At 44.1% G+C, this 13201-nt stretch overlaps 1 protein-coding gene and 1 pseudogene across 2 annotated transcripts in view; both read left to right on the forward strand.

The window, feature by feature from the left end:
• The window catches only part of LOC120536469 (sulfotransferase 1C2-like), a 13815-nt gene continuing 614 nt past the window's right edge, over positions 1-13201 (forward strand). The window contains exons 1-6 of one of the 2 annotated variants that reach the window (XM_039764837.1): positions 10170-10247; positions 10912-11114; positions 11233-11361; positions 11438-11535; positions 11902-12028; positions 13028-13122. In XM_039764837.1, the coding sequence (XP_039620771.1) occupies positions 10916-11114; positions 11233-11361; positions 11438-11535; positions 11902-12028; positions 13028-13122 (648 nt within the window). In that variant the 5' untranslated portion in view covers positions 10170-10247; positions 10912-10915. Of the gene's footprint in view, positions 204-10169; positions 10248-10911; positions 11115-11232; positions 11362-11437; positions 11536-11901; positions 12029-13027; positions 13123-13201 lie in introns of those variants that run through there. The other variant, XM_039764838.1, reaches the window with a different exon arrangement.
• LOC120536472 overlaps positions 10408-13201 on the forward strand; it is a 21338-nt pseudogene continuing 18544 nt past the window's right edge.

The raw sequence follows: 13201 nt of genomic DNA on the forward strand, positions 1-13201 counted from the left end.
TACGATGTCCAACTCACTTGGCGCTCTTCATCATGAAGCCTGCAGTTCAGGACCCTCAAACCCAACCACAACAAGTGAGCGTCAGAGACTTTGTGATGTTAAAGGTGTCCCACTCATCTCATCCATACATGAGATCTTTGGCAGGGTAGAAAAGTTCCAGGCCAAAGCAGATGACATTTTAATAGCCACCTACCCCAAGGCAGGTGAGTGACGGTGACACACAGTTGAGAAACGGCTTGGGCAGAATCACAAAAGTGAACTGTCATGTCACCCAGAAGTCATCTGCAGGTTCTAAACATCTTTGTGTCTTTTTAACGCTTCACCAAGGTACCAGCTTAATGATTGAAATCGTGGACAGCATTCGCCAAGGTGGCATCACACATAAAATCAAAACCATCCCCAACTATGAGCGCACCTCATTTCTAGAACTGAGCAGCATGGGCACTGTTCCTGCAGGTAAGTCTCTCTATGCCAAGCCAAGTGGTCAACAGTGGGCTCCGCAGAGACCCCCTAAGTCTCTTTTTGTTTTGGTGTCTCTTCAGGTGTGGACCTTCTGAAGGACATGCCATCTCCTCGACTTGTGAAAACTCATCTCCCATTCCAACTGGTGCCACAGTCCTTCTTGGACAAAGGGTGCAAGGTAAGCTCGGGGCCGTCATCATCATCATCATCATCATCATCATCCCACTCAACTACACTTGACCTGCTCCACCAAAGCCACCTTAACCCCATGAGTGTGATGTTTAACTCTCTGTCTTCTTTACCCGTTCATGTGATTATGGGCTGCAATCGTCCAACATCAGGCCTCAGCCTTGTGCTCAGTCATTAGGTCCTCCTCAGAAGGTTTTCCATGTTGCCTTTTTTCCACTTGAGGTGTGCTGATGTGTACTTTACAAACGTGAGAGGCTCCTGAGAGTTTTTGGTGTTTTCTGTGGTGTGTGAGTTAAATAAAAAATGCATTTTACTCTTAAAAACTTCGGTTTTGGTTGCTGCTAAGGATCAGTGTGGGAATTTTCAAAGTTTTTAGAAGGTTTTTTTTTTTTTTGGTTTTTCACCCACACAAGAACAAAAGTAGCTGAGGGTTCAGAGGTGCGCTCAGGAAAAGTTACTTGTAACGTGTTGTTGTTGTTATCTGTATTTGAACTGGCATCGAGGAGGCAGGGTAGAGAGTGTGTGTAAGTAGATAAGCGTAAAGGAAAAAACAAAAAAAGGCTGCAGCTGACCTCAGAGCAGTAAAGGTCAGCGGCCATCGTTAAGACCCCCATCAGGCACAAGGGGAGTGCAAAGTTAGGAGAAGAGTCAGAGAAAAGTAAAGTTAATGTCCTAGAAGGACAAAGAGCAGGCAGCTGACAGGGACGACAGTACAGGAGCCTAAGGGGACAGGAGGTGTCGAATAGCTGGAGCAGATCTTAGTGTAGCCATTTAAGTCAAATCATTTAATTTTAAGAAAATAAAAAGTTAAGGCAGTTTTAATATTCGTAAATTAAATTTTAATAATGAGGCCAGTGCAATGCAAGTCCTGTTGGATGTTGGACTTTTTAAATGACAGCTCGGAGGAGCCAGTTGTCTATGAGGGCTACACCCGCAGGAGATGCCAGCTGATGTGGCACCTTGAACTCAGGGTCGCTGAACTGGCCTGCATTTTAGTACAGAATTGGCAGACTTGGCCCAGGTGTGCTTTAGAGAGATAGTGTGCGCCCCCGAGTTGGCATGGGAGGAGATTCCAGACCAGACAGGTAGAAATAGGTGGGTCACTGTCACAAGGCCTGTCCGGGGGCATCAACCCCAGAATTAGAAGAGTCAAACCGTTATCATGTTCTTGCAGAGCTGGACGGTGTCTCTAATGAATCTGAGGTGGTAGTCAGGGATGAGGAGCCCTAATGGACCACCCCAAAACCAGTTCCCAGAAAGAGAGAGGTATAGTGATACTGGGGGGGACTCAATCATTAGGGGGATTGAAGCGCAGAGACAGACAGTCTCACACGGTGTGTTGCCTTCCAGGTGCACAGGTGGGGGACCTCCCTGGAAGAGTGGATAGGCTCTTGATCAGAGCAGGGGTGGATCTAGTGGTCATGGTCCATGTTGGATCAAATGACATATATAAGGGTAGTCTGTCAGTTCTGCGATCCAGATTCAGAGTTAGGTGCCAAGCTGAGGAGCAGAACTGACAAGGTAGTCTTCTCTGAAGTTCTGCCTGTGCCACGCACCAGTAGAGGTAATATTGAGGAAATTAGAAGGTTTAACATCCATCCATCCATCCATTTTCTAACCTGCTGAATCTGAATACAGGGTCACGGGGGTCTGGAAGGCTTAACACGGGCCTCATATCTTGGTGCAGGGTAGAAGGGTGCAGGTTTATGGGGCATTGGGACTCCTTTTGGAACAGATGGAACCTGCTGGAGGGGCACCAATGTATTTTGGGGGGGGGGCGTATGAGTAGGATAGTCGAGGATTGGGGGGACAGGGAGTTTAGGACAGGCCAGGTTTAAATCTATACATGAAGGAGTAAACAACTGTGTAGAAATAAAAATGGGTAGAAATATAAATTCTAAGCAAACATTTAAATTTAGGAGTAACTCATTAAAAATAACTTTCCTTAATGCTAGAAGTATCAAAAGTAAGGTGAGTTGGAGTCATATGTAGCAGAGCATAGTTATGATATTATAGTAATAATGAAAACCTGGCTAAATAACAAAGATGGGGATGAGTGTAACATAGAGGGATACACATTATTAGGAAGGAGAGACAGAACAGAAAAGGAGGTGGGGTTGCTGTTTATGACAAGCAGAGTTTAAATGTAAGACCTCTTCAGTTGGATGATGAGCCCCATCTTAGTGAGGACGTCTGGACTCGTCTGGAAAATATTAGGGAAAGAGGTCTTATTTTAATTCAGACAGTCACATCAACACACATCTTTTTAGTAATATCAAAAAGGCAAGTTTACAGGGGCATATTATAGTCATGGGGGGCTTTAATTATCCAAATATTAACTGGGATAACCTTACAGATGGAGGAGCACAAGAGAGGAGTTTTTAGAAGTAATCAGCGACTGTTTGTTAACACAGCATGTTAAAGAGCCAACATGGGGTGAAGCCTGTCTGGATTTAGTATTCTGTAATAATCAGGATAGAATTGAGGGTGTAGAGGTGATTGGACCACTAGGGTCACGTGACCAGAATGGAATACAATTCTCAGTATTCTGTAAGAGTGCAGATACAAAGATTAAAATTGTGAAGTTGAACTTTGGTGGGCTAATTTTGAGCAGATGTGACAAAGTAAGTAGGATAGACTGGGATAAGACAGTCGAGGAGCAGTGGAACAGGCTTAAACATGTAATGCAGGACAGATACAGACCGAAATTTGGAATTAATAGGAAATTTTAAACTCCACGGTGGATTAATAAAGATTTAAAAAAGATGTTGCAAAGGAAAAAACTGCTTTATAAAGCATATAAGACTAATGACTGCAAAGAGAATCGTAGAGCATATGAGAAAATGAGGGCAACCATTAAGAAGGACATCAGGGAGGCTAAAAGACCGTTGGAGAGGAATAGAGCAGATAAGGCGAAAGAAGACCCTAAGATTCTTCTGAGGCAACAAAAGGATACGACCAGAGAGGAGCAGGTAATATGACTTATCTTGACTTTCAGAATACATTTGATAAGGTGCCACATGAGAGGGTGGGCATCAAACTGAAAGAAGTGGCAGTTCATGGTGTGGTGTATCAGTGGGTGCACATTGGGCTCAGACACAGGAAGCAGAGGGTGAAGGTGCGAGGAATCTCATCAGAGCTGACTGATGTTAAGAGTGGTGACCTGCAGGGGTCAGTGGTAGGGCCGCTGCTATTATATATGCTATTTAATATATGTAAATGATTTAGATAGGACTATAAGAAACAAGCTGGTGAAGTTTGCAGATGATACCAAGATAGGTGGATCAGCAGATAATTTGGAATCCGTTATATCATCACAGAAAGACAGGCTTGGGCAGATTTGTGGACCATGGAATTTAATGTCAGGAAATGTAAAGAATTACAAATAGAAAGTAAAAATGAGAGGTTTGAATACACAATGAGGGTCTGAAAATTGAGAGAACAGCACATGAGAAGGATTTAGGAGTCGTAGTGGACTCTAAGCTATGGACTTCCAGACAGTGTTCAGACACCATTAAGAAGGCTAACAGACTGTCAGGTTATATAGCGCCTTGATGTGTGGAGTACAAGTCACAGGAGGTTCTGCTCAGCTTTATAACACACTGGTTAGGCCTCATTTGGAGTCCTGTGTGCAGTTTTGGTCTCCAGGCTACAAAAAGGACAAGAGAAGGTCCAGAGAAGAGCGACTAGGCTGATTATAGAGGACTACAGGGGTTGAGTTAGTAGGGAAGATTAAAAGAGCTGAGCCTTTACAGTTCAATCATCTCGCCTCTTAACCTTCTTTTGCTTGAAGTGTTGATGATGAAGGGTATTAGTCGAGTGGATCGAGACGGTGACTTTGAAATGAGTTCATCAAGAACACGGGGACACAGTTGGAAACTTGTGAAGGGGAAATTTCACACAAACATTAGGAAGTTTTTCTTTACGTAAAGAACGATAGACACTTGGAATAAGCGACTAAGCTGTGTGGTAGACAGTCGGACATTAAGGACTTTCAAAACTCGACTTGATGTTTTTTTAGGAGAAATAAGTGGACGGGACTGGGGAGCTTTGTTGGGCTGAGTGGCCTGTTCTCATCTAGATTGTTCTAATGTTCTAACTCAGTGGTTCTCAACCTGTGGGGTGTGAAGTAACAAAAAGGGGGGCGCGAAGATGTGAAAAAAAAAACAAGAATCAAAAATATGAAAAATCCATCTATTGAAACTAAAACAAATTAACTTAAACTACATTCTGATACTGGAAAAATAAATATAGAGTTAGACAAATGTGGATAAAAGTTAAGTAGGTATAATGAAATATGCATCTATGATATCATTAATTAAAAAAGAACAAACTGGTATTACTGGGCTCCTCAGGGGGGGGCGATTAAAACTGTTATGAAAACTCGGGTCGCCAATACGTAAAGGCTGAGAAACGCTGTGCTAACTACTTTGTTAATAAACTTCATTTAAAAGATTGTTTTTCTTTGGTCCAGGGGTTTCTTAAGGTTTCCCTCTCCCTTTCTGAAATTCATAAACTTTTTTGTGTTTCGAGGCCGGGTGTGCTTCATATTTCAAGAATCTCTTTGAATGTTTAGGACCTTTTATTTTTTGCTCTGTATATCACCACAGTCAGACCCACAAAGCACTCATCATTCTGTGGACTAAGATGACACATCGCTTTTATTTATTGTATTTTTTCCCAGGTGATCTATGTTGCCCGCAATGCCAAAGATGTCCTTGTTTCGTATTTCTTCTTCCACAAGATCGCTCCATCCCTCCCACATGCAGGGTCCTGGGATGACTTCTTTGAGAGCTTTCTGTCAGGAAATGGTGAGTGTGTCCACTCCGACCTCTCGTTTCTCTGTTCTTGATGGTCAACATCATAGGCAGGATCCATGAAGTCCTTCTCCCCTCCTTCTTCTTCTGTTGCTTCTTCATACTGATGGCAGCTTCCCACTTCCCAGGGCTCTAAGACTCAAACCTCTAATCTCTCTGTTCTTAATAGCAAATTTCTAAGCTTGTGGTCTTAGGATGGCACCTTGACCTGTGGAGTCATTGAGTTATTTTTCATTTGACAACACAAGAAGAGACGCATAATTTCTCCTTCTGGCATCAGTCAATACATCTGCCTCTCTGTAAACTTCTTCTTCTTCTGTCTCCATGGACTTCTGAGCACCTTCAGCAGGTTACATTTCATGCCAGCTAAGTCCTGAACCTGCCCGGTGAAGCTAGAGGACCAGGTCTGTTGATTGAAATCCTCTCTGATGCTCGTCCCATCACCTCCACCATCTTCTCTTTTCTTCTTCCTATAAGTGGCGTGGGGCTCCTGGTTTGATCACGTGACAGGCTGGTGGGACGTCAGGGAAAAGCACCAGATCCTCTATGTCTTTTATGAGGACATCTTGCAGGTGAGCCTTCATCTCTCAGTTGGAAAGTTGTTTCTATGCACCAGGGTATCAGTTAGGTGTCCCTGATGATAAGGTGCCAATTTCTGCCAATATTTCAGGACCCGACACGGGAAGTGGAGAGGGTGGCACGTTTTCTGGGTCACATACTGGATAAAGGAACAATTCAGGAAATCGTGAAGCACACCTCCTTCAACATGATGAAGGACAACCCCATGACTAATGCCAGCACAATGCCCACCTGTATTGTTGATGTAAGCATCTCGCCCTTCATGAGAAAAGGTCAGTGCAGCTCAATATTGTCTCCAGTCTCATTCTCTGGGGGTCTCACTGCCCGACCGCTGTTACTGTTCCTTAATTGTTCATTTAGGCCAAGTGGGAGACTGGAAGAACCACTTCACTGTGGCTCAGGATGAAAGGTTCGAGGAGGAGTACCGGCGGCGAATGGCCGGAACATCACTGCGGTTCAGAACGGAGCTCTGAGCTGGGGAGCCGACACATCTGTCTTACGGCGCTTTGGAGCCCTCTGCTGGACATCTAGTGCATCGTTTATAAGTTTAGGGTCTTGGATTTGTATACATGGAGACATAAATTGATAAATATGAAACACTTGTGAATGTCATCCAGTCTGCTGTCTCGTGTGTGTATTGTGTGTGAAAACCTGCTCGAGCCTGTTCAGTCTAATTCAGGCCATAGATACCCAGAAGCACTTGGTACAAGACAGGAGCCAAACCTGAGCGAGGGGGCAGCAGACCATCACAGAGAAATTCACAGTCCTACTCAGACTCACAGTGCAGTACATTTAAATATTCAACTCTATCTGAAAACATTGATGTCTTCCCTACATAATCTGTTATGAAATTTAAAGTTTAAATTATACAGTGAAGTCTCAGAGTTCATTGACTTTGTTGAAATTCTTTAGGTGTTTACTGTTTTACTGTTAAAATTCTTCCTTAATCTTGAAACCCTGAATTGGAATAAGTAAGGCTGGAAAATGAAAGAAGTTCAGACCACCAGGAATGAATCGGGTCACCCGTCTGAAGTCCAATGTGGGTTTGATTTTATGGGCTGGGCTCACAAATTTAATACCAGGCTTTGCTCCCCAAAGCAAGGCCTTCAGGAGCCCCCGAGGCCTGATTACCCAAAATAAACCACCGTGAAGCTCCGAGTGCCCACAGCCCTGAGGCTCTTCTGTCCTCCGGGACATCGATATTCATAAGCGAGGATGGACTCAGGAGTGAGGACACAGCAACACGTATCGGTGCAACGTGTCTTTAACTAAAACAATCAGGGCCCAAAATAAAATGTAGCACAATTCACAGTCTTTATCAGTAAGTAATCCAGAGAACTAGCGCCATGGAGAGAAAGTTCAAATCCAATAAATAAAGAGAAGAGACTCGGCTCCCTCTGATCTCATTCCCAGCGCTCCATTCTCTTTCTTTCATTCGTCTCCTCTGCCCACCCTAAGATCTGATCAGGAGAGCGACACGCTGGTGAACACCATCCATAAAGTGACTTCCATCTCAGCCACCTCGGTGACACCCGCTGTAACACTCCAAACTTCTCTCCCTCTTCCTGACACTTTCCATCAGTCCAGAAGGACCCCCGGACCCCCAGCTGTCTTTGTTCCACAACTGAGCAGGGCTGATCCACCCCAATGTTCTACCACAGGACATCCCATCATCCTCATCGCCCTGTCAGTTTTGCTCTCTTCCTTTTCTCACCTGATTTTCTTCCTCCAGCTTTCTTTCTCACATTCCCCTGATCTTTTCTACTCCCTGTGAGTGTAGATGCTCTAAAGTAGAATTTCTCAGCCACTGGTCCATGGACTGGCACCAGCTGGTAGTGCAAAATATCCAGCAACGCAATTATATTAAATATTGTTATTTCAACCTGCTGGTCCACAAAAAGCTAAATATGAAATGTTGCCGGTGCTCAGAGCACTTCCAGTAACAAATCCAGAAACAACCTGCTCTTCATTCCACATCAGATGTCTTTCTTTCAAGCCACTCGATACTCCAAGATGGCCCAACTCATCAGTCCACAAACAGTCCCTAAAACTAAAACCAGTCCACTTGTTAAAATGGATTAAAGCCGCTGCTTTAAACGAGTGTAACCTCTAATAATATCAAATACCTGCTATGGAAAGCAAGTGGTGATGTTCATCCACCCCATCTAGAGCTCCAAATGGGCTTCAACCGGCACTGTAGCTTATAATAATTTGAAAAGGCCAGCCCAAGAAATGTTCTTTATTTTTTAACAGATGGGACATGTCAAGATTTAATCTTCATTTAAATGTTATCTACAGAGAAAGGACATTGAATGTTGCTCTTGCTACTCAAACATATAGCCCCTCCCAGCCAGCTGCCACTCAAACATATAGCCCCTCCCAGCCAGCTGCCACTCAAACATATAGCCCCTCCCACCCTCACAGATGCTCCGCCTTGCAGTCCTGCCTGTAAAGAGCTTTCTCCACTCCACTGCAATATTTTAATGAGCAATGAGTATTTAAAATACTAGAACACATTTATTTAAAAATGTCTTTCAGGACACACATACCAAGCATTTTCATTTTCAGACATTCAGGTGGGGGCGGGGGTCTATGAAGTTTATTAGATAGATAGACAGACAGACACATTTACTTTCATTTTTCATCAGGGAAAATTAGAAATTACAGAAACTCAAGACAGAAAAAGAGAAATAAATAAATAATTCATAAATAACAAGCAACAACCCAAATGTATGCATTGATTTATTAGTAACAGGCTCTAATAAATATATATCTGTGATACAGTGCCTTTCACAACTATCTATCTATCTATCTATCTATCTATCTATCTATCTATCTATCTATCTATTATATAGTGCCTTTCACTTCTATCTATCTATCTATTATATAGTGCCTTTCACATTTATTTATCTATCTATCTATCTATCTATCTACTGTATAGTGTCTTTCATGTCTCTCTCTTTCTCTCTGTCTTCATATTTAGTGCCCTTTATATTTAGCTGTACTATATAATGCTTTTCCTCTCTATACTGTATACAGTAATCCCTCGCTATATCGCTTTGACTTTCGCGGCTTCACTCTATCGCGGATTTTAAATGTAAGCACATCTAAATATATATCACGGATTTTTCGCTGGTTCGCCGCTTTCTGTGGACAATGGTCTTTTAATTTATGTTACATGCTTCCTCAGTTTGATTGCCCAGTTGATTTCATACAAGGGACGCTATTGGCGGATGGCTTAGAAGCTACCCAATCAGAGCATGTATTACATATTAACTAAAACTCCTCAATGCTATAAGATGTGCTTCCCGCGCGGTGCTTGTTTGCTTCTCTCTGTCTCTCTCACTCTCTCTGTCTGACGGAGGGGTTGTGAGCAGAGGGGCTGTTTGCACAGAGGACACGGACGCTCCTCTACAAAATGCCGCTTTATCGCAGTGCTTCTGTATACTTAAAAGCATGTATTGATTTTTTGATTGTTTGCTTTTTTGAGCGAGCGCTGCTCCTTTGAAGATAAGATCTGTTTGCATTCTTTTAATTGTGAGAAAGAACTGCCATCTCTGTCTTGTCATTGAGGACAGTTTAAACGTTTGACTAAAGGGTGTTATTTCATGTCTAGAGGACTCTAATAATGCTAACAGGTTGGGAGAGTTTATAAGGGCTTAAATTATATAAAAATAACCACCCAAACATGGTTTCTACTTGGGGGATTTTCACTTATCGCGTCTGGAACGCAACCCCCGCGATCAAGGAGGGATTACTGTACCTTCTTATATCTGTCTGTCTGCACACTTGCTTGTAAATCATCTCAAAAATCCCCTAACAGTTGTATTGTATTTCAAGGGCTGTATTGGTGGTCTTATTCCCACCTGTATGGTATGAGCTGGTATTCCATGTGGAAGTTGCCCTATAAAATCAGGTGTGATCTTTTTAATCAGTTTATGTCAGAACGTTAAAATGGATTTGAAGGTACGTGAGGACCCACGGTTGGAGTTTTGATCTGCACGTCAATTGCTTTTAAAATCTGTTATCTCAGACCAGTTATGACATGGACAGTAAAAAAAATTGTTAACCAGGAACTTTGTTTGCCCGGTGTGGCCAAAGTCCATCAGTCTTATTATTCTGCACAGCACATTCAGGGGATCAGAAGACAGCACAGCAGTCGGGACGTCAGAGGGGTCAGCAGCGGGACCCTCACTTTAGGTAATGGGGAGTATTGCCTGTCGAGTGAGGCACCTTGTGATGGCCGTCGTTCTGTCAAACCAATCGATTCAGTGATTGATTAAGCAGGGCTGCGGGGCAGAAGGGTGTGACCTCTTAAAGTATTCGGCGGATCAGCAGCGAGTGCACAGACATCGGTGTCGGCTAACGAGATTCACGGCAGGTGTTTGTCTCTCAAGTTTATCCTGTAAATACCAGCATGGCGACCTCAGCTCTCCTCTTCAGCCATTCATAAGAAAGCAGCTGACACAAATGTGTCACAAAAGACAAAACCAGCAAGACAGGCTGAGTCCGAAACATTGCGACACATCTGGGAAAAGTGACAGGAGATCCAATACGATCAGGTTAGGGTCAGAATCGTCATTGCTGGACCACACGCCAGCAGCCACACCACCTGAAGCTAAGCACGTTTGTGCCTGGGCAGTACTTGGATGAAAGCCCACCTAAGAGGAAGGTTAAGGTGCTGCTGGAGTGGTGTTGGTGGGTCCAACAGGGGGATCCCAACAACCCAGTACAGCGCAGTGTCCTTCAGAGGAGATGTAACATGGTGGTCTTATGAGATCCTGGGGCGTCTTTCCAAAAGAGCAGGGTGTCCTCTGATGTCCTGTCTGACTCACTGAGCCCCTGCTATTTTGTGTCCCCACAGCGCGATGTCTCAGTCACCTGGCGCTCCTCGTCATGAAGCCTGCAATTCAGGACCACCACATCCAGCCAGAAAAATTGAGTGTGAGAGACTTTGTGAGATAAGAGGTGTTCCATTCCTCTCATCCATGTGTGAAATCTTTGACAAGGTAGAAAAGTTCCAGGCCAAAGCAGACGACATTTTAATAGCCACCTACCCGAAGGCAGGTGAGTGACGGTGGCACGCAGATGACAGATGGCTTGGGGAGGAGCAAGGTAAGTGACCTGTCATGTCACATCTGCAGGTACTGAACTTCTCTTCCTGTCTTTTTAACTCTTCACCAAGGTACCACCTGGATGATTGAAATCGTGGACAGCATTCGCCAAGGTGGCATCACAAAAGAAATCAAAACCATCCCCAGCCACGAGCGCGCCCCATATCTAGAGATGAACAGCCAGGAGATGATTCCGGCAGGTAAGCCCCTCTTAGCAAAGCCAAGTGGACCCCACAAAGCCTTTCCATTTCTCTGTTAGTCTTGCTGTCTCTCCAGGTCTGGACCTTCTGGAGGCCATGCCATCTCCTCGACTTGTGAAAACTCATCTTCCATTCCAACTGGTGCCGCAGTCCTTCTGGGACAAAGGGTGCAAGGTAAGCTTGGGGACGTCATCATCATCCCACTTCTTTACGAGTTCCCAGGCACAATGTCCCAATAACTTTGAAAAAATGACAACTGGGGGTTTGGGGGCATCAAACCCAGCTAGTGACGAGGGCAGATCTGATATTCAAAAGAATGACCAGGGGCACAAAAGGTTTTGAGTTTTTGATTTTGAGTGTCAGGACCAGGTCTGCTTCATCTATCAAGACCTGCAAGGAATTTTAGGATTTTCTTGGAGTTTGAAGACCTTCAGTTGAACTTTTTGGGCCCGTAGATCTCAACAATGAGGTCCACAAGGTGCTGCTCATTCTTAGGGCTAAGATAACACATCACTTGAATGATTGGATTTTTTTTTCCAGGTGATTTATGTTGCCCGGAATGCCAAGGATGTCCTCGTTTCATACTACTTCTTCCAGAAGACGTTCACTGGTCTGCCAAATACCGGCAGCTGGGATGACTTCTTTGAGAGCTTTCTGTCAGGAAATGGTGAGCAAGTCTTTGTGAAGTGCATGAGGACGTCCACTGAGAGCTCTAAGAAATGATGGGAGACCGGAAGAGGTGCTGGGAAGGCCAACAGGGGGCGCCTCACCTGTGGTTTGTGTGTGGTTTCCAACACCTCAGGGCAGTGACAGGGACACTGGGTGGTGAAAATGGCGCCAACCTTCAGATGAGAAGTAAAACCAAGGCCCTGACTCTCTGTGCTCATAAAGGATATCTGAGGATCCTTAGTAAAGTGTACGGTGTGTCCTGGAAAATATCTGTCCAACTTGGTCGGGTTATTCTGGTTCCTAACTTGCTAATTATTTCTCTCATCACTTCACCACCTAATAGCTCATGTGTGGTGAGCATACTGGCATGAAAATGGCTGCCATCACATCAACCAGGTGGATGCTGCACATTGGTGGTAGTTGAAGTGGGAATGTGCTACATGAATGAAAAAATTTTTATTATTAGTTACTATTAATCTCTCTGCTTTTAATGGCCGACTTCTAAGCCAGCGGTCATAGGCAGGTTCCATAATCTATGGAGTCATATTCCTCCTTCTCCTTCTTCTTCTTCTTTATTCCAATGGCTACTTCCCATCATCCCAAGTCTCAAACTTCACGTCTCTCTGTTCTTAATGGCCGACTTCTGAGCCAGTGGTCATAGGCAGGTTCCCTGATCCATTGAGTCATGGAGTCATTTCCATTTGAGCCATCAAGCTCAGGTCTACAATGGTTCATTTCACCATGGGTCAATACATCTGCCTGACTATGAACTTCTTCTTCCTTTTCTTTGTCATCGACTTCTTCTTCTTCTTGGTGGTGCTTTCATGTAGTCTCCATGGACTGCTGAGCACCTTCAGATGGTCGTATTTCATGCCAGCTAAGTCCTGATACAGCCTAGTGAGACTGGAGGTCACGTCTGTTGATTTAATTCTTCTCTGACCTTTTCTGATGCTCATGCCATCATCTCCACAATCTTCTCTTTTCTTCTTCCTATAAGTGGAATGTGGCTCCTGGTTTGATCACGTGACAGGCTGGTGGGATATCAGGGAAAAGCACCAGATCCTCTATGTCTTTTACGAGGACATCTTGCAGGTGAGCCTTCATCTCTCAGTTGGAAAGTTGTCTCAATGCACCTCAGTGTCAGATGGACTTCCCTGCTGATGTGCCATTA

This window comes from Polypterus senegalus, chromosome 10, assembly GCF_016835505.1.
Source record: "Polypterus senegalus isolate Bchr_013 chromosome 10, ASM1683550v1, whole genome shotgun sequence".
NCBI classification, from domain to species: Eukaryota; Metazoa; Chordata; class Cladistia; order Polypteriformes; family Polypteridae; genus Polypterus; species Polypterus senegalus.